General features: G+C 37.8%; 1 protein-coding gene across 3 annotated transcripts in view; it reads right to left on the bottom strand.

Annotated features, from left to right (window-relative positions):
* The window catches only part of LOC136857706 (inactive histone-lysine N-methyltransferase 2E), a 335,033-nt gene that overhangs the window by 29,912 nt on the left and 277,790 nt on the right, over positions 1-27,331 (bottom strand). For 2 of the 3 annotated variants that reach the window (XM_067136572.2, XM_067136570.2), the window contains exons 15-18: positions 22,797-23,097; positions 13,679-13,863; positions 3,036-3,497; positions 1,392-1,638 (exon numbers count right to left, since the gene is read on the bottom strand). In XM_067136572.2, coding sequence (XP_066992673.2) covers positions 1,392-1,638; positions 3,036-3,497; positions 13,679-13,863; positions 22,797-23,097 — 1,195 coding nt within the window. The remainder of the gene's footprint in view (positions 1-1,391; positions 1,639-3,035; positions 3,498-13,678; positions 13,864-22,796; positions 23,098-27,331) is intronic. The other variant, XM_067136571.2, reaches the window with a different exon arrangement.

The raw sequence follows: 27,331 nt of genomic DNA, 5'->3' as shown, positions 1-27,331 counted from the left end.
CCATCCATTTGAAGCGGAAAATTTTTTGACACCCATTCTTGCAGCAATGCTTCGAGCTTTTACGCACAAAATGTTACCATCCACATGAATTCTTGACGCCTGAGCTGGTTGATACCAAGAAAAGAGAACTGTTTCCATTTTCAAATATCTAGATTCCTTCCCCGTTTTTCTATTAGAGGATCCACATTTTTCTACTTGTTCACGTATCTCTTGTTTTTCCCTATTATTGTATTCAGTGTCAAAGTAGGTAAGCCGAAATGTTTCGTGATGTCAACCTGAATTTTCTGTTGGATTTCTTTCAACTTCCTCTATAATCTGAAGTTTTTCTTGCAGGGTTTTCACAGGCTTTACAGGCTGCGGCATTTCAATACTGTACTGTATAAGCAAACCGAAACTCTACTGCGTAAATTGTTCGTTTTCACCAGCTAGTAACACAGCCAACTGAACGAAACATTCAACAGAAAGCTCTTAACAAAGTGCAAGTTGGCAGAGGCCTTCATTGTTAGTCTGGTACAGAATGTCCTGTAAGTATGATCGCGCAAGATATTCGGACAAAATTAAAATACGCTAGACTCGCAAGTTCGATTCCTGTCTGAAAGTCCAGTGACTAATGCCCTGAGAGAAGCGGTGAAAATACGTTTGACGATACAATCGTAAAAAAATCAATAATAAACATCTAATCATGGACATATTGTAGATTTTCCTTACAAGTATAAAGATCTGACGAAACTCGTTCCTCGTAGAGCTGTCGGAATGCGCTCTGTCTCCTAACTGTTGTAGCCTTAGGATTTTTGTGGTTTCTCTGAATAATACTAGCTGTATGCGATGCGAAGATGGTTCCTTAAGGAACTTCATCGCCAATCGCTTTCCCAGTTCTTGCTCTAATTACCACAGCGACGGGACGTTAACGTGAAGGTCAATAGTTTCGACGTAGCCGTGCATTCTCGAAATCTTAAAAAACGCTTGATCGAGGATTTAGCGTTGGTGGGACTGAAATTTCTGGACGGTAATGCGGGAAATCGTTTTGAGGAACGGATAACACAGGATTTTTAATACACGTTTTAAATGGGATGCTCGTGGGACCACATATTTTGAACGAATATTAGGAGAAAACGTAGTTTCGGGGAATGGATAATCGAGGTTTCGTTTTATACCAACTTTCTGGCTGGGGTTAATGGTGTATCAATTTGATACACACGGGGCTGAAAGTGTTAACATGCCAATTATATATATAGTGGAAAGGGATTTAATCCAGGAATAATAATAATAATAATAATAATAATAATAATAATAATAATAATAATAATAATAATAATAATAATAATAATAATAATAGATACTGAAACTGAACACTAATAAAATCAAGTCTATTCCATACAAAAGAAACCTACCTTTCTTGTCTTCAGAACCATCTGAATGTAAAAACAATGGAAGGGTCGAAAGTGATGGGGGTGTCTCCAGTATTTTATTGGTACGAGCATCATCGGATGATTCTGACGATGTTGAACTACTGGTGCTATCAGATCGACTTCGACCACATGGAGCAGGCGAGGAGTTCTCATTCTCTTCAATGCGAGGGAGTTGTTCTGAACAGCTGTTATTACGCTGTTTTCGCTGTCGGTATTCTGAGATGGATAACTACATAAAAGAGAATTCAACCACTATTATAATAATAATAATAATAATAATAATAATAATAATAATAATAATAATAATAAAAATAATAAAGGTCAAGGTTATTAATCAGATACGAGATTTAAATAAGGAAACATGAAACAAAGACAAATATTTAGTGTGGTTCCTGCTATGAATATGGAAACAGTAAAAAATATTAATACTGTATTTACTTGCTTAAAACATGTACCCTTAATTTTTTTGACAACTGTTGGGAAAAAATCAGAAAAAAGGAAATCGAGGGTGGGGGGTGGGTAGAAAAAGAAAACATTGCAAAAAACCTGTCGAGTGACCAGACAGCAAGTGCAACATTTCAATTAATGATAAAACCATACTACTGCACCTCGTGTTTACCGGCATTTGGCTTTGGCTACACTCTCCCTCCACCATATATTTGTAATGCCCTTCCAGCGTCTGAACTGCGCGTTCCGCGTGGCCGCGTGTAACTGAGAAGCTTCCCGGAGTGAAAATGAGCAAGAGAACAAGTTTCATGGCTCAATGTGTTAGAATATGTTGCAGAAAGTGGAGGGAGAGCGGCGAGTTATCCATACAAAGAGCAGCCAAGTATAATTTATTATTGGTGTAACCTGATAAGACAATTATTGGGAGGATAAAAAACCTGTGGTATGTGGTGTGAAGAAAGAAAAATATGAAAGTGCTGATGCAGAAGTTTTGGAGTGGGTTAGGGAAGAAAGACAATGGCAATGCTGTACATCATGGAATGATGCAGTTTAAAGCATGTGAAGTTGCACAAAGTCTTGGTATTGCAGGAAAGGATTTTAAAGCAAGTAGAGGTTTGTTAGAATGTTTTATGCACTGAAATGGACTAAGCTGGCAAAGAAGGACATCACAATGCAAGTAGCTTCTATCAGATTATACAGACACAGTGACAGAATTTCACTGCTTTGTCAGAAGACTTCGGACAGTGAAACGGAGCACAGCCTTGAACCCTACACGGTGATGTTTCGCTGTGACGCAGTGTTGCTCTTACATGATCCCTGGTGTTTAGTGATGTGACCAGTCAACTGTGGCAATGCAGGAGGGGGCTAATACAAAACTGTATATACTAATATATATTTTTGCATACATACATTATATTATTTTGTGTGCTGACTTAAAGATGCTAGATATTCTTTCTGCTTTTACATCATGCCAAAATATTACATGAAATTTTCATCCATTATACACTCCCCTGTTTTTGAAGATGAGAATTAGGAAAAAGAGGGGTAAGTGTAATAGACAAATAAATATGATATATGGGAACTGATGCTGGAGAGAAAATATACAATACATAGGAAAATGTCCAATTCACTGGAGAGAGAAAGAGAAAAAAACTAGCTAACTATAAGATATATTCTAACCTTGCGTTTCGTAGGCTGTGCTGAAGCGGGGTTAGAAGACTGATCTTCCTTCTCCAATTTATTACTGTTGAACTGCCGAACCTGCATCTTTTCCTCTTCCCCTTCTTCATCTTCCTCTTCCTCCAATTCCTCCTCTTCTACATCCTCTTCATCCTCGTCCTCTTCTGCTTCAGGAGGATGAAGAATAGACTGAGAAGAATTCAACGCTTTGCCCTCTTCTTCAACACATTCCTTACCTTCCACTTTCTTAAAATCTTCAAGACAAACATTGTCATTTGAATTAACAGGATGGTTGTCTCTGTAAGTCTCATCCTCTACACTGTCCCTCAAAACATTACTATTTTGCTCATCACCATCCTCATAATCTTCCTCTTCTTCATCTTCTTCATCTTCGTCTTCTTGAGTATTAGGTGACCCCAATCCTTCTGGTGAACCAACAGGCTCACCATCTTCACATGCAGCCTAAAACAAGTAAGGAGTAAAGCTAAATGACTTAGACAAAAATTTAAAAAGGACGTGTAAAAGATATACTTAAATCATCAACTTGCAGAATTTGGTCTGCACATCTTCCACTTTTTATAATCAAATTCATATATTAATAAATTGAAGTTGTTGCTATTGCTTACAATCAGCTTATTAACTAAAATTAAAAAATAAAAATACAGTGAACTACTCAAAACGATCCATTAAGCCAACCACTCCCATTCTCGACCAATTTTATTCACCACAGAATGATGCTCTCAGAACACTGGTGTATTTCACCTCCTTTTAAGATGACCATCCCTTTCCCCGACCAACATCCATGAATTTTGGTTACGTATTATAACCTTTCAATGGTGTCTAGGTATGAAGGAGCCATTGAAGGTTATAATAAGAATAGATCAACAGAAACTGTGCAGGAGTACACGTCCAGCAAGAATACGTCCAACTAGGTCCGTAAACTGAGACAACTCGCTCATTTAAGAGGAAGTTTAATGGAAATAAAATCAGGGGAAATTCATAAGCTCAGAACCCAGTGGGGTTTGGATAATTGAGTTAAGAAAGCATGAATTGGGATACGAACAGAGACCAGCAAACAAAAGATCACATCAACATCTGAGAAGAAGTCAAATCTTGTACGTAACATTCAGGCCCAGGAATGTCACGCGGCGGAGGCCATATTGAATATTGCAAGTTTAATTGTCAAGAAGGTATATGTGGAGTAATGGATTGTATGCATTAAGATGAATGAATAGCAGAATATGTTCCTTTGCGTATTTTCTTGAATGAAGAGAGTGACCATGTTAGAAAAAATGTTCCTCAAATGTCAAAAACAGATGGAAGGGATATTACAGTATGGTAATTTTGGTAGGAATCATGAAATGCAAACTGATGTATTATGTATTATATTATAAAAATAAGATTTTGTTTTTACGACAACGAATGAAAAAAAATTGAAGAAGGTTGACTACAGAATAGCTCTGGTACAGGTTGAGAGAAAGAATTGATGAAATTATAAGGAATTGAAAAATATTGCATGCTTTTAAGAGCTCGGTAACATATTGTGTAACAATAATACGCGAAAATAAGGTGAGTGTCGTAAACAAAATTGAGATAGTTAAAAATCTTGTTGCACTGTATTAATATTACTTGTACAAGTTTTAGATTGGAAGGACGACGGACCTGGTTTATCATTATAATGAATCCAAACAAGACAGAGATGTGGGCCTGAATTACCTGAAATGATATGGAAATGAACGTCCATGGCTACAGCAACCAAGAAGATGGAATGAAACACCAAAGTCGTCAATGATAAGTACCCAGGCATTGTCTTTCCTTTATTCTATCTGTAGAGAGCTTATAGTAGTATTAGATTTTTATCATGTTAACAAGGTGACTTTAATGGTATACAACTTGAGTAACGTAATGTGATCATCATTGTGTATCTGTCAGGGAGTAGTAACACGATCACTGGTAAGAGTAGCAATTCAGATTGCCGTGAATGTTCAGATGATGAAGGCATACAAGTATGGTAATGGTTTTATGGAATTTCCTGATATTGTCTGAATGTTTGCACGAATCTGTTCGTAAATAAGGTAATATTGAGTACTGCGTGTGTAATTCTAGTGAGTGGTTATATGTAGTTAATGTGTCGGTGTCGAGATCTTCTACAGAATGATTTATGTCACATAATAACTTAGTGAAGTGTGATTATGCTGTCAATTATGAAATGCTTTTATACGTGAGTAGTTGAGGTTCTTCGGATACATGCGCTTGTGAATTTAGAATGATAGTGTAGGCATGGCGCACATTTTGAGGTAAGGTATGGTAAATGATAGGCCCGTCGAGAACATTATGGTGATGTAATGCGATTATTGTGATAATGTGGTTTGTTGAGATTGATACTATGCCAATGTAGTAACTCTTTGAGAATGTCAATGAACCTAGATTGATGATGGTTTAAATGAGATGGTCATCATGCAATGTTTAAAGGATTTTCGGATAGGCAAGCGATATGATGTGCTGATAGTATTTCAAAAGGTATCCTGGAGATTATAAATGTCGAGTGTGTGAAAATCATTGCAATATGAATTTATGGTATGGCAAGAAGGTAAGATAAGTGTATTAATGGATGAATTATTCAGAGGATCTTCGATAAAAATGACATGAATAAATAATGAAATGCGTTGTTTAAGAGGTTAATGTCACCTGTTGCAGTACGTTAGCATTCAGAGTAGTTGATTTCTTAGGCAGTAGTATTATTTACAGGAAATCTTTCGAGGAGAGCAGACGCTGTGAGGACATCCCAGTATTACCGTTTGTTTACTTAGAGTATGTCAGTAGTTAGACGATTATTTTAGGTACGGCGAAGCTGAAGGTTCCAGATGTGTGCTGTTATTACCATGATTTATTTATTTATTTATTTATTTATTTATTTATTTATTGAATTTGTCTGGTCATTTTGGCTGATTAGCAGATGATTACATTATCATGCAATGTTAGGAAGACTGGATCGTTGGGATATTCAAGTTGTATGTTAGGTAGATAGATAGTTAGACGATCAAAAACAGATAGAATATGGGAGGACAAACTTTGGACCAATATGTAACATAGATGAACAAAGTGAATGTTTAAAAAATTAATTATTTTCTGATTGGCGGATTTTCAAAGAACTGTTAAATAATTCATTATTTCGTGATCAAGATTTTCAGAAATGTTGTGATGAATTTACTTATGGAATTTTAAGAAATTAATGTCAGATAAATGTTCATAATATGTTAATGGAAACTAACAAAGGTTAATCAATATATTTATTCTCCATCGTGTTGTCTAGTTGAATGATGATGATTATTATTATTATTATTTTCTTTCGCATGAATGGTTAATTAAAGTGGAATATCCTTCCAAAATTATACTGCGATCTTCTCATTCCATACAATTATGATTTAACCTTTACATTGCTGCTCTGCTGCACCCGTAATATTGCGAGCGTGACATTATTCTGACTTTATCAATGCAATACTCCCAATGTTGACATAAGAAGTCATTCAAACTCCGTGGGCGGATACAAGCATCTCTCTGCAGTAGATAGGAGCTTACGAAATGACAATCTGTTGATTCATTCATGAGTTATTGAGATAAATACGACACACTGCTTTACGAGGTGCTCTGCGGTATGCCCAGCGTGCAAGCTAGCAGTGAGGCCCGCGTCAGGGACGAGTAAGCTACAGTATGTCGACTGCCAGGAAAGCACGCTATCTTACCGAATCTGAGGTTGTAAGAGTGCTATCCACATTAGAATCGGAAGATGAATATTCCGATTTTAGTGATTTCGAGAATAATGATGATAGTGATGACACCGATTATAATGAAAGTACAGAAGTTGTCCAACCAGCCGGGGACAAACCGCTTAGACTGACAGAGAGACATTTTCCTTCCCCTGTACCACCCACCCCGAAGAAGTGATTTCCTGCCAGGTACTGCCATGTGTGTTCAAACACCACGCTTGATGAGAAAAAGAGGAAAGAAAGTAGATATATATGTGAAAAATGCGACGTTGGACTCTGTGTACACCCCTGCTTCGGAAACTACCATACCCTAGTAAGGTACTGAAGGAGATGAACTTGTTTTGTGCGAATGAACACTTCCAAAGAAGACATGCAGTTTGAAAAAAATATAGGCTACCCACAGTTTTGGAATTACCAGTTTTGTACAACCCTTGATTAACTGGTCTGGACCGTTTATTTTGATATCAAACCAAGATGTATAGGAATTTTTAATGGATTCTCAGTGTTTTATCTTGAATAATATTTTACCGTAAAATTAAGATACATTTTTACTCATTTTAGACACTCCTGAAATTATTGTCTTCAGTTTAGTTATATATCTGTGCTTGGCAGTGAACGGCTAGGACCACCTGTAGCCAATGAAACATGTAAGTTGAGCTTTTTACTGTTATTTTTAATTATTAGTGCGATTCTTGTTAAACTGTTGGCCTTTTATGTTGGACAACCTTGAATTTCCTGCGCAACATATAGCTAATTTTGTGTTAGAAAAATCAGTTTAGGACCTTCCATATTTAGTATAAAAATATATATGATAAGCAGGTAAGAACCCTCTGGTTTTTCCCATCTTATTTCCGGCTTTTTATGTTTTGAAGTTAATTATCAAAAAGAATTCAGCACAGGGCTTTTACAAAAGAGAATTTATCTCAGCAATGAAAAGGTTAATAGCCTTATGTAGTTAGGCAGGACGTAGAATTTACTCTGTGTACATGAGCCAGACGTTGAAAAAGGGATATAACCGGTACTCGCCGAATGACCATGCCAGTGAGTGGAATCTCTTGCAATCTGTTGACAAGCCGAGGTTTAACTGAAACAAAACATATTACTTTGAACCACCCACATCCACGAACGGTTATAATATCAACAATACGTCCCCTTTCAGACAACCACAAGAGTGGCAAAATACAGTGTGGTATTGTGCATCCCTACAGGTACTTTTATTTTTGGGATGTTTATGCTGGGCTAATGGTATCTGAAAGATTGCAAGCTTCCTCAGGTCAAACATAATTTACTGCGAGTATAATAAAGCTTTCTCTTATTAAAGAAAATGATAGGACACACAACCACTCCATCACCATATGCCCAATCTTTGTTAGTAGACAGGTAGCTGTGTGCTTCGTTTTAAAATCAGAAGAAATAATAATAATAATAATAATAATAATAATAATAATAATAATAATAATAATAATAATAATAATAGTGTTATTTGTTTTACGTCCCACTAACTACTTTTATGGTTTTTTGGAGATGCTGAGTTGCCGGAATTTAGTCCAGCAGTAGTTCTTTTACGTCCCAGTAAATCTACTGACATGAGCTGACTTATTTCAGCACCTTCCAATACAACCGGACTGAGCCAGGATCGAACCTGCCACGATGGGGTCAGAAAGCCAGCGCCTCAGTACACGAACTAGCTGAAGATAGGAAAGACTAGAAAGGGTCCACCTTTTCAATACAAAAATGTTATAGTTTATTTATAACATGTATTTGTACTTGGGACTAGTTTCGACGCTGTGTTGGCGTCATCATCAGCCAAAAAATGGGAAAATAGGCCAGTGTGTAGGCATTCATATTACACAAGGTGTTACATTAAACAATACAAATCTTGCAAGGAGATAAAAACATGGATGAATATAGAAACAAATGAATCGTTGAGAAAGCAAAAGTTATACATGTTAAAAAATAACCTTAACCACACATCTTGCAGTGCGAAAATATTCTTCTTGAATGATTCCTGAGTATAAAACACACGCGCACACATTTCTGAAGAGCCAGCAGGCAGGACAAAGTAAAGTGAAACCTCTTAAGGTTTTACTTTGTCCTGCCTGCTGGCTCTTCAGAAATGTGTGCGCGTGTGTTTTATACTCAGGAATCATTCAAGAAGAATATTTTCGCACTGCAAGATGTGTGGTTAAGGTTATTTTTTAACATGTATAACTTTTGCTTTCTCAACGATTCATTTGTTTCTATATTCATCCATGTTTTTATCTCCTTGCAAGATTTGTATTGTTTAATGTAACACCTTGTGTAATATGAATGCCTACACACTGGCCTATTTTCCCATTTTTTGGCTGATGATGACGCCAACACAGCGTCGAAACTAGTCCCAAGTACAAATACATGTTATAAATAAACTATAACATTTTTGTATTGAAAAGGTGGACCCTTTCTAGTCTTTCCTATCTTCCATTCTCAGTTCAATACGGACCAAAAATGAAACTCTTATGTTTAAACGAACTAGCTGAAGTTGGTCACAGTAGCTGATGCTGTAGGCTGGATTAAAAATGTCTGAGAAGAGTGAAACCAGAAGCAACATTCATTCTGGCCTTTGGATAATGTTGATACTCAAGAGAGTTGTGTTGCAGGTGTTGAAAGCCAATACCATTCTCAAATCAACAAAATGATTCATGCTTCAAGGGTGGGAAACACTGAGATGAAGAGGCTGTGAAAATTAATCCAGATTATAAATGTGATGAACAGAAAGGTGATAGTGAAGATGGGCACACCTGAGATAGAGACGATCCCACTTAACGAGGTGCTGAAAGTATTGCAAAACACCTGCCTCTTGACTGTGAACTTGGGAATCAGAAACAGGTAGACTTACAATCTGAGGAAGAATATGTGATGTATAATGTAGTTACTAGTAGTAGTAGTAGTAGTAGTAGTAGTAGCAGCAGCAACGGTGCAATTTGATATTTCCTTTAAAAACATTTTCTCTAGAAAAGACAGATTTTAGGTTATTTATTAAATGGTCAGCTTCAAGAGGTTTCACCATATGAGATAAGTACAAATACTTTTTTTTCTGCTGGTTATTGTCAGAACCCTGAATATATACCTGTGACAGTAAAGTTCAGTGAATAGTCCTGTACTATCAACATAGATGAACAACGCCTGACAGTGACCTTACTGTCCTTTGAAATAGTCCCCTCCTATAACTATTCACTGCTGAGATCAGTGATACATGTCCTGGAAACTTTGCAAGAAGGCTTCCTTTGGGATGGTGTTCAAAAACCCTGTCATGTTTCGTTGGATGTCAGGAATATTGTCAAATCTTTTTCCTTTCACAGCCGGTTTGAGTCACGGGAACAGGAAGAAGTCTGGAGGATTGAGATCAGGCGAGTATGGGGGATGTTCAAGTTGCATCACCCCCTTTTTTGCCATGAACTGTTTGATGATATTGGCTGCGCTAAATGGCCCCCTGACACACTTTGAACTTTGCCTTCTTGATTACAATGCAAAATCATCTACTCAATATGCTGCATGAGCCCGTAACATACTGTAGGATGGTATTAGAGAAGTTGAATTTGATGCTGCTTCCTTTGTAAGGGATACCCTTACCATACAAATAATTTTATATTCCCCTTTCTTTGGTTCAGCAGTTTTTTAATTCTAAGCGAATGGTAAGGCGAATTGGGTTCAAGACAAGAAAGAATATTAACGAAGCATTATTTGAATACGTCCCCATTCATTTCCTCAGGATACATCTTTCGGAGGGGGGGGGTAAGATTCGAAACACAATACGGGTAAATCTTCTTCTACGAAACCTTCATCATTGCCGATATGAGTAATTATAAAATGTTTCTTGAATATTTTGTGTTATGATAAGATTGAGCAAACAGAGATGTAAAGTAAGGTTGTGTTAGGTGCAAGCAGTGGTCAAGCTGGAAGTGACAACATAAGTTTTATAGCCCTAATTAGCACGCCAATGCTGGTAAAAATATTCCACATGGTAATAGGATAGGACAAATAGTCGAATGGAAATTGAGGTTTCATAGTATAAGCAGTGATCACATCACAGAGACAATAGTCGTAGGCCTAATTATTTACATGTCGTCATCCTGACTTGCACGGAAATGTTTTGCATACGATTGAGCGAACCGTGAGTGAAAATCGAGGTTTTGTGAGAAAAGCTTAAGAAGCACGGCACTTATGAACAGTTAACTATATCCTGAACACCAAAACAAAGACTAATTACAAAGTTCATTAATCATGCTATATTACTAAATATTAACCCTTTGCAGTCCAATTATCTGTCACATGTTCCAAAAGTCTGGTCCAAATTAATTTTACACATTTTTGCCTACTCAGATTAAACACAGAACTTTTATTAGTAACTATAATTATATTATTATATTCTATAAGCATGAGTCCAGTGAGTTATTTATAGCTTTACACAAAAGTCTAACATCTCAACTGCCAGATATGAATGAATATGGCTTTCTTCACTGAAATTTTCACTAGGAAACTTTTTTTTATTTTTTAAATACAAATATTTTGGATGCTCTATTTAGAAAACACTCAAAATCAAAGTACCAGCCTCAGTCAGTAATTTTCTAAAAATATGTTGACAGTAAATGTAGGGAATATTTCTCACGTGGGCCATACTTGTAAGTTGACGAATCTGTTGTTGGTTTCAAGGCAAGAATATCCTTTATAACCTACAACCCAAAGAAACCATCTAAGTGGGGGCTCCGTGTGTGTTTTGGCGGACTCTCTTTGTGGATACATTGTATCCTTTGTGCCTTACCATGGAAAATTGACCACTTGCAATGCTGGAATTCACTACACCTTCATCTTCACTTAGCCAGTTCTCTAAACTCTTCGTCTAATTCAAATAAATAATTGTCACCGCTGTCTAAATAAACATGCATACGTATTTCTTCTTCATTCATATTTGCCGTTTATATATATCACAAATTTAACTGAGACAATTCGCATTCACAGATAAACACACCTAGTACAACACGTGTGCAGGACTACTCAATCTAAACACAGCTAACAGGCAGCGGGTAACCACGACGATACATGGCTAAATATATCAAGTATTATTTCCATGGAGATAACAGAACGGCTCCCGTTGTGCAAAAATTTTCCTCCAGAAACTCCATGGATATTGTTATTTATATGAGGGTATATTTCATTACTTCCATTAATAATGCTACACAGATGTGTAAACAGTTCTGCTTCTAACCGTTCTAAGTCTATGTTCACTTGGCTTCTCTTTTTCTCTTTTTCACAGTGCATGACTACAGTTTATTTTTACTAATTACCATTCCAAACTCCTTCAGATGTTCATTCCAAATGTCCAGTCTCCTTTGTACTTCTTTTTCTCCCTTTCCACAAATCACCACTTCATCTGCAAATACCAAAGCATTCACTTCATCACTACTGATACTCTGTTTTACACATTTTATGATTTATCAATATAATAAACAATAATGGTGACAGTGCACTTCCTTGCTTGAGACCTTTTTGTGTATGACATGTTTTAAAGTCACCACTCCCCACTTGTATATTGCTTTTACTCTCATGATACAACATTTTTATCTTGTTAATGATTTTGGTACACTCCTTTTCAGTAGGCATTCCCATACATGTTTTCTCTTAACTGTATCATAAGCTTTTTCCAAATCCAAAAATACGAATATGATTTCCTTGTTCCTTTCCAGATGTTCACACTGTAAATATCAAGTCTATTGTTGATCTATTTGGTCTAAAGCCATAATGTTCTTCCTCTAACTGTATTTGTATTATATCCCTCAGTCTTTTGTGTATGACTTTCTCCATTATTTTTAGCCCATGTGATAATATATACCTCTTTAATTTTCACCTTTCTTCTTATTTCCTTTTTTGAATAGTGGTACAATGCTTCCTTGTTGCCAATCTTCACGTTATCTTTGATGCAGGTGGAAATTAATCCAACAGGGATAAAAAAATATTATTTGACCACTAGTTTACATCTCGGAAATTGCTAAGACATCTGACTTTAAGGGGAATGTGTGCAACGGGGACATTTCAAGAACAATGGACGGAGAAGTACCTTCTTTGAAGCAAGGCACATATGAAAATGCAAGAAAAAGGTGTGGTGGTGTGTTGCTAGTGCACTGAAATGATAACACTGCTGTGATTGCTGGTACGAACTATAAATGGATGGAGATAAGCACTGCATCAAGGGTCCAGCACAAAAAAGTGTCAGTACTGCAACCAAATCTGTTCCAAGTCCTAACATAAAAGCAAGGGAGGAGTGGATCAGCTTGAGCAGTTTGTGCCAATATACAAGCAACACGAGACAGAAGAAATGGTGACGGTCGATTATCTCATACTTTTTGGATATGAGTGTTGTGTATGTATGGCTGCTGCACTGCATTTTGAAGGCCTCCTGAAGCTTTGCCATGGGAAGATGGGTCCTACAACCATAAAATCGGTAAAAGTTCACGTGCAGTAAATGTATGGCTGGACATCACTCAAAATGCTTCTGTGAATCCATAAACCTAAAATGAGTTACATATACAAGTCTGTAGTGCAAATAGTAGGACCACTTTACAGTGTAAACTGGATAAGGTAATGTAACTCTCCAACACTGCCTAGTTTACAACATTACTTAAGAATGTAATGCTGAGTAACTAGTGTTGTACTGAAACGAGTGCATAGCACCCCATATGTCGAAGGCCTGTGTAAATAAATAAAACTATCACTTGTATGAATATTCAGATTATTGAAATGTGTTTCTGTAATTATTAAAGAGTAGAAATGTATAGTATTGAAATAAAACACACAAAAGTAAATTAATGCAGTAATGAGTTAAGAATTTAATTTACTCACAGCAATATTGTTGGCCACAGAACAATGAGATCCACATTTCTGTGACTGAGGTGAGCCATGAGACATCAAGTGTTCTGTAGGAGTTGTTGGTGGAGTAAAGGACTGTTCTGAAGACATTGATTCACGAGCAAGGCGTCTTTTCTTCAGTGGTGCCACATAGGGTGGAGATTCTGGAAAAGATATTGCTTTGTAAAGCAACAACAAAACTTATAAGAAATCTTTAACACTGGCTTTAAAATATTTAGATATTCTACTGGAATGTCATTTAAGTGTGATCAAATAGAATTTTACTACACTACATGTCAGTTCTTTCCTTGCTTCAAAGACATCATTAACAGCACAAATACAAAATGGGAATTTCACATTTCCACAACCAAGTTTGTGAGAGTTTCATAAGAATATATACAGGGTCTTTTTTTAGCTGGTTCCACAGCACCACTCAGAGCACGGCACGGATGGTGCAATGACACTCGGTCGCTAGCCGGTATAATGCGTGCTTTTCCTCCCCACTACTCATGGCAATTCACACATAGAAATCCATTTCTTGTGAAGCTATTAGTCTAAAACCTACCTGACATTACATTTGATGTTCAAAATGTTGTCCCTCAGCTGTCAAACATGCCTGACACCTTGTAAATAAGTTTGCAGACACTAGGAGAATCTCAGCCCATGTGATGTTTGAAATAACTTGTGTAATGTTCTCTTGTAGCTTCTCTTGTGTGAGGGTTGTTCATATACACTTTTCCCTTCAGCATCTCCCACAGGTAATAATAACAGGGATTTAAATCAGGAGATCTAGGAGGAAAATCAACCACACGATCTTCGAAAACTTCCTGCATTACCTCCATAGACCGACTAGCAGTGTGTGCCGTTGCATTGCCTTGCATAAAGTAACCATTACTCCTTTCTTCTTCCAACAGCTCTCGAAAGAATGGTCTGAGAATGAGGTCTATATATCGATCAGCATTTAGTGTTCCGCAGAAAAATATAGGCTCTATAATTCTGCGAGCACTTATTGCACACCAAACTCCTATTTTTACAACATGAAGTGGACAGACATGCAGCTGATGGGGATTTTCTGCACACCAGTAGCGACTGTTTTGACTATTTACATAGCCACTTAAGTGTAGTTATGCTTCGTCACTATTAAATAAAAGTTCTGGGTCAACATACCCATCGTGAACTGACTGAAGCAACCAGTTACAATATCGAACCCTAGCGAAACTATCAGGTCGTCTTAAATATTGGGCAGGGGTGGGTTTGTACGGTTTTGCTTTTAACAGTTTTGTTGCTTTGTGGGCAGAAGATAATGACACATTAGCTTGTGCAGCAAGATGCAAAAGGGATTTTGTTGGAGTTCTTTCTAAGAGAGCTCCTATTTCGTCAAGCTTTTCTTCAGTTAAAACAGTTCATCTCCTGCATGATTTCTTGTTAAGAATGGACCCGGTGGTGTGGAACTAATTTACTAATTTACGCACCATACTCCTACGGAGAGGGAGGATGCCAGGAAATTTGTAAATGAATCGATGATGATGATGCTTGTTGTTTAAAGGGGTCTAACATCGAGGTCAACGGCCCCTAATGGTACGAAATGAAATGACAACAAAAAGTTCAAAAAATCCACTGACCAAAATAAAAAGTCATGAAAAATGAATGGACATGAACCCAAAAAAACAAAAAACAAAGAAATACCAGTGAATCCGACTCAAAAAAGGTCATAAATAATAGTAATACTGACCAAGGGACCCCTTATAAAACACAGTCCTTAATCGAGGATACTTGATGTCTAAAGGGGTCCAAAATACAGGTCTAAGGTCCCTCAGAATGGTACATGTCGCGAGTAAAGTAGAACCATTGTATTTGTCATGTTGGGGTACAAATCAAAAGTAGCGAAGACTCACGGTGTTCCACACAAGATGATACTACTCACAAGTATTGTACTTCGTATAGGTAACACAAACCTATGGTGTTTCTCACACAATGGCGCCACTCATAGCCAACGCAAGCCGATGAGGTTCCTCACCTAGGTGAACTAACTACAGGGACTCGTACTATCCCGTGGTGTTCCTCACATAGTGGGTACTAATCACAGGCAACGCAGACCCACGATGTCGCTCATATAGTGGTACAATAGAAAATATGTAATTCTTACGGAAATCGCTGCCCCGATTCTGAAAGTGATGCAATTTTTTTCCAATCATGTCTAGTTTTGATGCAATTCGGTGTTTTAGTATCTGCATGAATTCGTAAGATGTAATGTTGAGAGATGTTCTCGCGCAACTTTAGAATATAATTATGGGATTTGATTTGTTATTGTTTGCATTTTATTATAGGTTTATTGCTGTCTAAATTTTCATTTTGTAGTTGGGGGTTTTCTGGTAAATTTTGTACGGATGTTTCAAATCTTCTACGTCAATTGGGAGAGAAAGAGTATGATCCTAGTAACTGGCGTGTTTTTATTTACTCTTCCAAAATAAGTTTAAAGGCTGTTTTGCCTCATAATACAAATGTTCTGGCATCCGTACCACTTGCACACACCACAAAAATGTCTGAAACATACGAGACCTTAAAGTTGGTGCTTGAAAAAATTAAATATCATGAGCATGGGTGGCAAATTTGCAGTGATTTGAAGATCAATGGATTGTTGCTGGGACAACAAAAAGGCTGTACAGAATTTCCCTGTTTCCTATGCGAATGGGATAGCAGGGCATGGGATAAATATTGGGGTACAGTGAATTGGCCAGGAAGGAAACAACTACAACCAGGATCCAAAAATGTCTTATTGCCATGAAAAAAAAATTCTACTTCCACCCTTGCACATCAAGTTAGGATTGATGAAACAGTATGCCAAGGCATTAGATAAAAGTAGCCTATCCTTCCAATATTTATCCACTGAATTTCCCTCATTATCAGATGCAAATATCAAAGAAGGCGTATTTGATGGACCACAGATTCGTAAACTGATGAAGGATAAAAATATCACAGATACGATGACCAAAATTGAGAAAGAGGCATGGAACGCATTCAGAGATGTAGTGACTAAATTCCTTGGCAACATTAAGGACCGTCAATACAAAGAAATTGTAAGGAAAATGTTGGTAAAGTTTAAGGAACTCGGTTCTAATATGAACCTTAAGGTTCATTTCTTAGCTTCGCATCTGAATTATTTCCCTCCAAATTTAGGAGCTGTCAGTGAAGAACAAGGCGAAAGGTTTCACCAGGATCTCAAGGATGCAGAACGAAGCTATCAGGGACATTGGGATGTGAATATGACGGCTGATTGCACGAGACAACCCATCTAGAGATCATTAAAGAACTTAAAAAACCCGGAAATTCCACGGAAAACGGGAAAAGACGGAGGTGTGAATTTAACCTGCACATAATGTAAAAAAACTATGCATGTTTAACCATGTAATATTTATTCAAGGTATGGTTATATTAATTTAAAAGGAACTGTACAGCCGAAACTAAATAGGCACTTTATGCTTCTGTTTGACGAATTTCAATAAACATTAAAAATATAATACAAACCATCTACTTGCTTACAAAGCAGCATTTATGTGTATTTAATGCATGCAAAATATGATTACATTTTGCAAGTTGAAATTTACATTAATATATCAAATTTAATCAATACTAAGTATCAACAATTTTACGTAAGAACAGAACATCATTTTGTAAAATTGCCACTAAACCAGACGTGATACGCCAAAACTATTTTTTTTTTTTCAAATTCTGCATTAAGAAATTCATAAACTCCACATATTTTCATTTTTACCGCACAAAAAAAGGTTTTTTTTTTTTTTTTTTTTTTTTTTGGCAGGCTGGTGTAATGTAACTTACTTTGAAGTCAGAACTTCAAAATGTACAGTAATAATGAAAAGTATGGTAATACCTATAACACAACACAAACTGGCAATGTCCAAAACCTGTTTCTAAAATATAAGACTAATTTAAAGCATCTCCAAATGGCTTCTAAATATATTTGTGCTCGAACTCGTGCGTTTTCAGTTAGTCAGCATCAGAATCTATTTCCCCCTCAGAATTAGTAGAATTAACACAAATGAAGGTAATATGTTCTTTACATACACTGCACTTTGTTTTTGACCAGTGGTTTTTCTTCCAGTTACAAATACAACATCTCCAGGTGCACCTGTGTTGTTGGGATGTAGTTACTTTCGGCGTTCCACACACTTCTCGCAGCTTACATTTTAGGATCCAGGGCAACTTTTCATTCTGAAGACGTGACTTCACACAGTTTTTTGCTAAGACATATGAGAAAGTCTTCCATTTTGAATTCCTGCCAGCGGCTTTCCTGAACAACAGCGACATGTTCTCTGTTAGCCTTGACTGCTATAAATCCATTCAGCACAGCAATGTTCAGGAGACTAAACAATACAGATAGTGGTCATCGACGGCATCTCCAAGTCGCTGAATAACGGGCTTGGAACTGATCAACCATGTCTACCCTGTCTTTAGCAGAGCTTTAAAATATGAATATTTTGGGCTTGCTTCCCCCCCCCCTTCGAGTGAGCATCTATTTTAACACTATCACATAATGTAGAGAGCAGAAAAGCTATTTTTCTTTGAAAAGTAAGAGACCAAAGTCTTCTCTTCAATGAACTCGAACGTGCTCAAATTAACTTGTAGGATTTTTGTCTGAAAAAAATTTTGGAAGAATTTTTATTCTTACATTTGCTGAGTGTTTCAACAGTAGTCAGTCTATCATTCGTCAGGAGATTAGAGGCAAGAGGTACAGATGTTTAGTAGCTGCCAGCAGTACTTTTATCCTAAAGAAGTTTTAAGGAGTGCTTTCAGTTGTACTAGACAAAACATCATGGTCTTACAATTTTTGGCAAGTATGCACAGTCTGGTTATCACTTTTTAGGCTGAGATATTCCCAGAAAAATTGATTACACTATTTTATTTGTGATCAACATGTCAAAATGGTAACTGCACTCAGTATTTCTAATCATTTTACTTAGTTACTCATTTTGCTTAAGCATCTGGGAGATAGTAGGTTCGAATCCCACTATCGGCAGCCCTGAAGATGGTTTTCCGTGGTTTCCCATTTTCACAGGCAAATGCAGGGGCTGTACCTTAATTAAGGCCACGGCCGCTTCCTTCCAACTCCTAGGCCTTTCCTATTCCATAGTCGCCGTAAGATCTATCTGTGTCTGTGCGAAGTAAAGCCCCTAGCATTTTGCTTAATGCCAAGTTGCCAACCAACAGGAACTAATTCGATAGGTCGATTCAAATCAAAGATTACTCTAAATCTTCTCTGGTTGTTGTGAACAGTGCACTGCCGCAGGCTGATCGATGAACTTTCAAACTGAAAGTTATATTTGCCGGACCAGATAGAAACATACCAATATTTTTTTCTTAAACAGTCATTAAATGTTTAAGGGCTACGCATACCTCCGCGTTCCTCCCTGAAAAGAAAAAAGAAAACTGGTTGTCAGTAATTATATTCCTACCAGAACCACTAATAGGATAAATCACTCTCTCTACAACACTGTATGCAGAATTGTTCATTGGTATATCCCAGGAGGTTATTTTCATAAATACATCTCCAAATTGGAGGTGCAGAATGTTTTTGCACAGCACAGAGAACAAATTTTTACATCATACCTGGCCAGCTTATTTTCTATGATCTGCCGAAAGCTACACCAACCCTTGAAAGGTTCTGACATTCCATGTATCATGACATACTGATTTGGTTAAATGCAACTCAAAAGCTTTCCAGGCTGTCGAACACACAAGTTCAATATAAATATTACACTACAACATACCTAAAAAATCCCACACTATTAAACAAGGAATTTAAATGCACACAAATAAAGAATGAGACATAAAAGGATTTCATTAACATAAGTTTGAAATTTCAAATTCCTGGGTGTTTATAGACAGAAATAAAAATAAATATTTCCAAATATTGAGTGTGACTTGACAGAATCTGATGATGTTCATTTAAGAACGAAAAATGTCATTCTTTGTTTAATAGTGTGTATTTATATTCCTCGGTTAATTGTGCGTTCTTTTCCAGATAAGTTATAGTGTAATATTTATACTGAACTTGCATGTTCGACAGACTCAAAAGGTTTTAAGTTACATTTAACTGAGTCGACACTGGATAGTATGGCTTCCTTCTTAACAAAATACTGACTTGGAGCATAGCCATCAATAAAGTTTTCCAGATATGCTCCGAAAATATCTCTTATAGGGGCAAATTTGTTGAGTTTCTTTTGATCTGTTAGAAAATCCACATCATCAAATTTAAGAGCTGCGACTAGGAACTTGAAACTTTTTATATTCACGCACGTACATAAACATTCCACCCCTGTACCGTCAGTAGACCAAACATCTTTCATGCTGACGTGAGTTGCGTTCAGAAGTCCTACCATATACAGGAGAACAAAAACCGTTTTTATTTCTGTCTTATTCTTGTTTAGCGCATCACGATCATGGGAATAATTGGTCAGCAAAGCCTATAATTTTGTCTAGCATATCCTCCGTAAAAAATAGGTTACAAGCTTCTGGAGGATGAATTGTGCTAGCAGCCACTTGCTTTGCAATAGGCACTTCGCTTATCAAGTCATAATGACTGGTTCATTGCATTCAATCATAGGTTATTAATAATTAATATTTAATAATTACATTGTCATTGCATTTAAGGAGGACGCTGTATTTTTGAAAGCATTTGACCATCCTTGGAATGTTTATGTACATGTATGAATATAAAAAGTTTCAAGTTCCTAGTCACAGCTCTGAAATTTGATGATGAGGATTTTCTAACGGATCAAAAGAAACTCAACAAATTTACCCCTACAAGGTCCAGTCTTTCACCAAGGTCTGAGAGACAACTGCCTAAAAATAACTCTGCAATTCCCTACAACATGTGGTTCAGAACGAGTCCATTCAAAGGTACTAAAGGGGAAGGAACATACAGTCACATGACCTTGAAGATAATAAAGATGCCTTTGCCAAACACGGTCCTTAAGAGGAGGAGGTAAATCACCCAGATTCCACTGTCGCATCTTCGCCACCTAATTGTTCGCAATCAGACTTATAATTGTCCATTTCCACAATATCATCGCTCACTTCATCTGAAGCCAAAGGAGAATCGAATTCTACAACAGACTCATCACTATCCTCAAAATTCAACTGGCGCTTTATAGCCTCTACTTTCCTCTGACCAACGTCCACAATACATTTGGCCTCACTAATTTCACTCCAGGGTTCGTGTCCACATTCCTCCTAATGTGATGAAAGCAAATCTTTTTCTACACTGATGAATTCTTTCATCATTCATTTGGCAGGCCATGGCCAGAAAGACACAATAAATAATGAATAACTCTGCAATTCCATACAATATGTGGTTCAGAAAGAGTCCATTCCAAGGTACTGACCTTGAAGATAGTAAAGAAGTCTTTGCCACACACAGGGTCCTTAAGATCATGCACCGAGCGAGTTGGCCGTGCGGTTAGGGGCACGCAGCTGTGAGCTTGCATCCAGGAGATAGTGGGTTCGAACCCCACTGTCGGCAGCCCCGAAAATGTTTTTTTTTGTGGTTTCCCATTTTCACACCAGGCAAATGCCGGGGCTGTACCTGAATTAAGGCCACAACTGCTTCCTTCCTATTCCTAGGCCTTCCCCATCCCATCGTTGCCATAAGAGCTATCTGTGTTGGTGCGACGTAAAGCAGCTTGCAATAATAAGACCAGCACGCCTCTCGAGGGCCTAAGTGAACAACAGATCATTTTGTTTCAAACTGACTCACATGGTACAGCGTCTATTATACAGCCAAGAACATAACTATTACTACTCAAGTAATGATATTTACAATTGGAATAATAGGGTATCTAATCCTAGTTTATAATCCAATTTTCAAAACTGACCTTTCCATTTAATGTGTTGAGTTGTGAATGGTACTGTACTGCTCGAAACATGTTCGAAAACTTTTTATTGGATAAATCATAATGGATAAAACGAAAAATATAAAGCTTTTATTTGCTCCTATAGCTTTTGGTTTAGGAAGACCCTACCTTGAAAAATCCTGGGTAAGACCTAAGACCAGGGGTTTAAGGCTGGATGTCCTTCCTGAAACCACACGATTTTGTATATGAATATCACAACCCAGGCCACCAGGATTTGAACCATTTTCTTCCCGTCACTAGTATGGCCAAAATGGCTGTATGGAATGTGTAATAAAAGCAAAAGAGTGACTATATCAACTTCAACCATTTTAGACCCTAAAGCCTGCAAACCATGAAGTATGTGCACTGAAATTCAGCAATTAATGGAAGGCAATTAATTACAAAGTCCTCACCTGTATAAAGTTTTGGGACAAACTACAGTACACAGAATACTTTTTGTATGGGAATTGGAGGGCAATACTCTTAATATTGAGACTCGTGATGATATACATGACTTTATTTATAACAGTAGTTTTTATTTCACCTACTCAATACATTAATTTGATGTAACTGTCATTAACTCATTCAAGAAACCTTTGGACAAGTTTCAATCATAAAACGATACCCTTCAGCAATTTAACAAGATAAAATCTACCCAAGAATGGACATTTTACGTTATATTTAAGATATTTTTGTCTCATTCTTGGGTAGATTTTTTTTCTTGTTAAATTGTTGAAGATGATCGTTTTATGATCGAAACTAGGTCTAAGGTTTCTTGAATGAGCTAATGACAATGGAACTCTATATGTGGCACTATCAAACAAGAAAACAACAATTTATGTGCACAATACAATCTTTCACAGGTACTCTTTCAAGTGGCTCTGTTTATGTAGCTATACTAAACCACTTAAAACTCCAATTTGCTTTTTGAGTACATTCGGTACTTCTAGTCATATGAAAGAGTATATTTGGGATTTAAATTAGTGGTTTTTAACATTCTTCAATCACTGATAAACTGAGCGAAAAAATAATTGGAATAATGGTTTCGAAGTCCAGATTAACAGAATTAACATCTTTAGGGTGTTTGCTGTGTGAAAGAGACAAATTGCACAGAAACTTTGTATCTAGTGAAGACGAAAGTCATCATGTATAGGAGACAAAATCATAAACAGCATGAACATCATGATTGTGAAATTTCATACCTGGTCTGCTGTTGGGACTGGTACAAACAGCTGTTGGAGAGTCACATTCCTCACTTATTGCTTGTCTCAACCAGCGCTTCTTTGCAGACCCCACACCCGGATCACTACCTGACCGCTGAGCAGAGGATGACCCATTCATTCCAACTCGAGTGGCTGCCTGAACCAATGTTGCTAGTGACTTGTCATACGATGCGAAACCCTCCAGCCCTTCCGTGCTGCCACTTGACGGAGGAAGTATTGTTGATGGTGTGGAATTAGATGGTAAATCCGGAGATTTGTTCAGCCATTCATTCATTAGTACCTTCAAAAATAAAAAATATTAAAAATTTAATGAATGATGGAACCATAAGTAAACTCACTTGGCATATCAAATATCTCCTAGTGCAAATAATATTTTCCTTATTCATTTTGCCTCATTGCTGAGGCATCGTGACCATCATAATTTAGCCATCTAGCCAATGAACCATACTCTGCTATTCTCCTCTACCCAAAGCCTTCAGTGTGGTTACAGGGAACTCCATAAGGAGTCACTGACCATGTCGATCCATCGTGTTTGTACTGGTCCTTGTGGTCTTATTCTCCAGACTTTGCCCTCAATGACAAACATTGGAAGACGACCTTCCCAGAGCATTATATAATTAACGGCCAGTTTCATCAACCACTGTTAAAATTCTGATAACAGAGCGTTAGTTAACATCTTGCTAAGATTTTAATGTGGCGTTATGGAAATTGCGTTTCACAGAACACTAAAACAAGCCAGCAGTGTGTAGCATTAACATTATCTCGCTCTTCTGAAATAGTGCCGGGCATAATGTTATTAATTTGTCACTTTTCTCCAGTATTCTTTTTTCGCAGAATAAAATGTATATGAAATACATAAAAAGAAAGAAAAATAAATTGAAGAATGAGTTCGAGCGGCCCAAGACTGGAGGTGGTATATTTATTCCAGCATTTAAATATATGTTCAAGAACTTCATATTAAATCCATATTGAACCAAGAATATAACGGGAATAAAATAGTGGGGTCCATCTATTCAATACAACAAAATGTATATGAATCATCTTCGGCCATAAACTTGAAAACAGACAATAACAATTTAAGGTTACAAAACAATGCGTAAAAAATACAGCAGAAATTGACATGATTAACAAACTTGATACAGGAACAATAACTTATAACACTAGCTTCAAAGTTCTCTTTTTCCGAAAATATAGCACCATTTCCTTTTTGAATGGGTAAGGTCTTATACGAAGTAAAAAGCCTCTTGATGAAAGTTCACCGAGTCTTGAAATGTAGGATAAAAATGTTAGGAGCTTCAGACAAAAAACCATTTTCAAAGCACTGATTGAAATACTGGTCATTAAAATTGTATGTGATGTTCTTTCTTAAAATAATTTTAACATATTTTAAAATGACGTAACAAGTTTTTAAATGTGAAAATTCTTCAAGCTCCGTTTTCTGTTGTAAAATGAAAGTCTTCTCTATCTGAAAACAACCCTTAACAAAGCTATGGCTGGAGCTGGTCTGCTGTGGACTTTTTACATATTTTTATGTGAAAGTGAGGCGGACACCGTATTTGTCCCAGGGTGCTAGAAGGTATTCTCCGTTCAAGGTGGGACCTGAAGCAGAGGGAGAAAAGGGGGAATTTAGAAAAACTTTTGAAAAAGAATGAAGTCCTGTCATAAGATTTTGAGTGAATATGAGACTCACCTCTGGCGGCGTGTGTGACGTGTATAATCAGGATTTAGAGAAGACACTGAAAGTCGTACGACACCGAGACCAATACGTACTTATGTTGGGAGGGGAAGGGAAAGAAGTTAATCAGGGAAGGTGATGGGAGGGAGAAGGAGGATAGGCAGGGATGGGGAAAGAAGGGTATTAGGTAGGATGATGTGGCGAGAGAGCATGCCGTGACAACGTATTATGTATGCTTTGAAAAACTAATTTGCAATTTGAAATTTTTTAAGTCAGAAAAATTCGATCAGAAAGTCAAACAATATTTTTTGTTTCTCAGAGATGTCGCTGATATTTAAACCTGAATTGAAGTACTGATCAAGGTGAATGTAACAAATCTCAGTGAAGTCAAGTAAAGGACCTTTATTGAGAACCTGTAGTACTGTGAGATCTTGTTCAATATCAATAAAATTATGTTGAAAATCCTGCATATGCTAACTTATTGCTGAGAACTTATTGTATCTGGCAGCGTTGACGTGTTCTGCGCATCGGATCCTGAAATGTCTTCCTGTTTGTCGTAGATACGAACTGCTGCAATTGCGACAGCATAATCTGTATACTCTGGAATTATGAAAAAGATTATTTTTGTTTATTGAGATGGATCAACAAATTATTAAACATATTAATTTAAAACACCACCTAATCGATACTTTAATTCTTGCCTTTTGGCAGAATTATAAAAACATTATCATATATCATATACAGGACATGTTTCGACCACCTAGTGGTCATCTTCAGCAGTTTTTAAATAGCTTAGATGAAACAATTTGAATAGTAAGTACATTAAAATCTTAAAAGTTACTTTCCCATGGGAACATATAACTATTGCTTAATGCGCTTGAAATTTGGGGGTGGGGAGGAAAGGTGGGTTTTATTGATGTGGTGTGAAAAAGGTACTTGTGTGTTGTCTGCGCACCCCCCCCCCCCCTGTGCCAGCGGCAGTTGTATAGGAGACCTTGTGAGCAGTGGCTGTGCATGTGACAGGTGTAACATGGAACGTCGTCGTGAGCTGACGCCGTTCGAACGGGGTAAGGTGGTCAGTGCCCGACGGATGGGAAGTGCGATTTCGGAAGTGGTGCGGGAATTTAGCTTCACACGATCCACCGTGTCCAGGGTGTATCGTGAATGACTGAATGCGGGTGTCACCGCCAACAACAGACGAACGACCGGCCGTCCAGCCACCCCCGCTGACCGTGACATCTGAAACGGATTGTCAATAATGACAGATGGACAACCGTGCAACAAATCACAGCTCAATTCAAAACAGGCCGAGCTAGACACGTCTCCCAGTGGACAATCCGTAGAAACATGGGTTCTATGGGGTATGGGAGCCGGCGCCGCACACGGGTGCCACTGTTAACCCAACATCATCGGGCACAACGACGCGCCAGTCACCAGGGATGGACACTGGAACAATGGCGTAATGTGATATGGTCGGACGAATCACGATTTCAACTGCACCATGCCGATGGGAGGCACCGTGTATGGCGCAGACCACATGAAGCGATGGAGCCTGCCTGCCTCGAAGGTGTGAGCTGCTCGGAGACCATCTCCACCCATTTTTGGCCTTCCAGTGCCCAGACGGTTCTGCGGTGTTTCAAGATGATAATGCGCCGTCACATCGCTCCCACGTCGCCCGGGAATGGTTCTAGGAACATGCAGCGGAGGTCCAACAACTGGCATGGCCACCCAGGAGCCCCGATATGAACCCTATCGAGCATATCTGGGATGCCCTGGAACGCAGGCTCCGTGCCATGGATCCTGCACCCGCGAACAGACCAGCATTGGCGGCCACCCTGCAAACGATTTGGTGTCAGCTGCGTCCAGAGGACTACCAGCGACTTGTCAACTCACTTCCACGGTGTCTCACTGCAGTTCGCAGGGCCAGAGGAGGCCCCACACGCTATTAGGTGACTATCCCATGACATCTGCTGAGTCAGTGTACTCACTAATCAAATTGTTTCATCTAAGCTATTTAAAAACAGCGGAAGATGACCACTAAGTGGTCGAAACATGTCCCGTATATGATAATGTTTTTTATAATTCTGCTAAAAGGCAAGAATTAAAGTATCGATTAGGTGGTGTTTTAATTAATATGTTTAATAATTTGTTGATCCACCTCAATAAACAAACATAATCGTTTTCATAGTTCTGGACTGTACAGATTATGCTGTCGCAACTGTCCACTCCAGCAGTTTGTACCTAGGACAAACAGGAAGAAATTTCAGGATCAGATACACAGAACATGTCAACGCCGCCAGATACAATAAGTTCTAAGCATTAAGCCAGAAGATGATTTTCAACATAATTTTACTAATATTGAACAAGATATCACAGTACTACAGGTTCTCAATAAAGGTAGTTTACTTGACATCATTGAAAGTTGTTACATTCACCTACTTCAATTCAGGTTTAAATCTCAGCGACATCTCTGAGAAACTAAAAATATTGTTCGAATTTCTGATCGCATTTTTCAGACTTAGAAAAATTTCCAATAGCAAATTAGTTTTTCAAAACATACATAATACGTTTTCATGGCATGCTCTCTCACCACACCACCCTACCTAATACCCCTCTTTCTCCCCCCCCACCCTCTGACCCCGTCTCTAACTCAAACGCTCCCCTTCTCCTTCTTTCCCCGTCCCTACCTATCCTCCTACTCCCTCCCATCACCTCCCCTGATTAACTTCTTTCCCTTCCCCTCCCAACATAAGTACGTATTGGTCTCGGTGTCATACGACTCTCAACGTCTTCTCTAAATCCTGATTATACACGTCACACACGCCGCCAGAGGTGAGTC

The sequence above is a fragment of the Anabrus simplex genome, chromosome 1 (genome assembly GCF_040414725.1).
Source record: "Anabrus simplex isolate iqAnaSimp1 chromosome 1, ASM4041472v1, whole genome shotgun sequence".
Lineage (NCBI taxonomy): Eukaryota > Metazoa > Arthropoda > Insecta > Orthoptera > Tettigoniidae > Anabrus > Anabrus simplex.
This window is presented reverse-complemented; position numbering and strand designations above follow the sequence as displayed.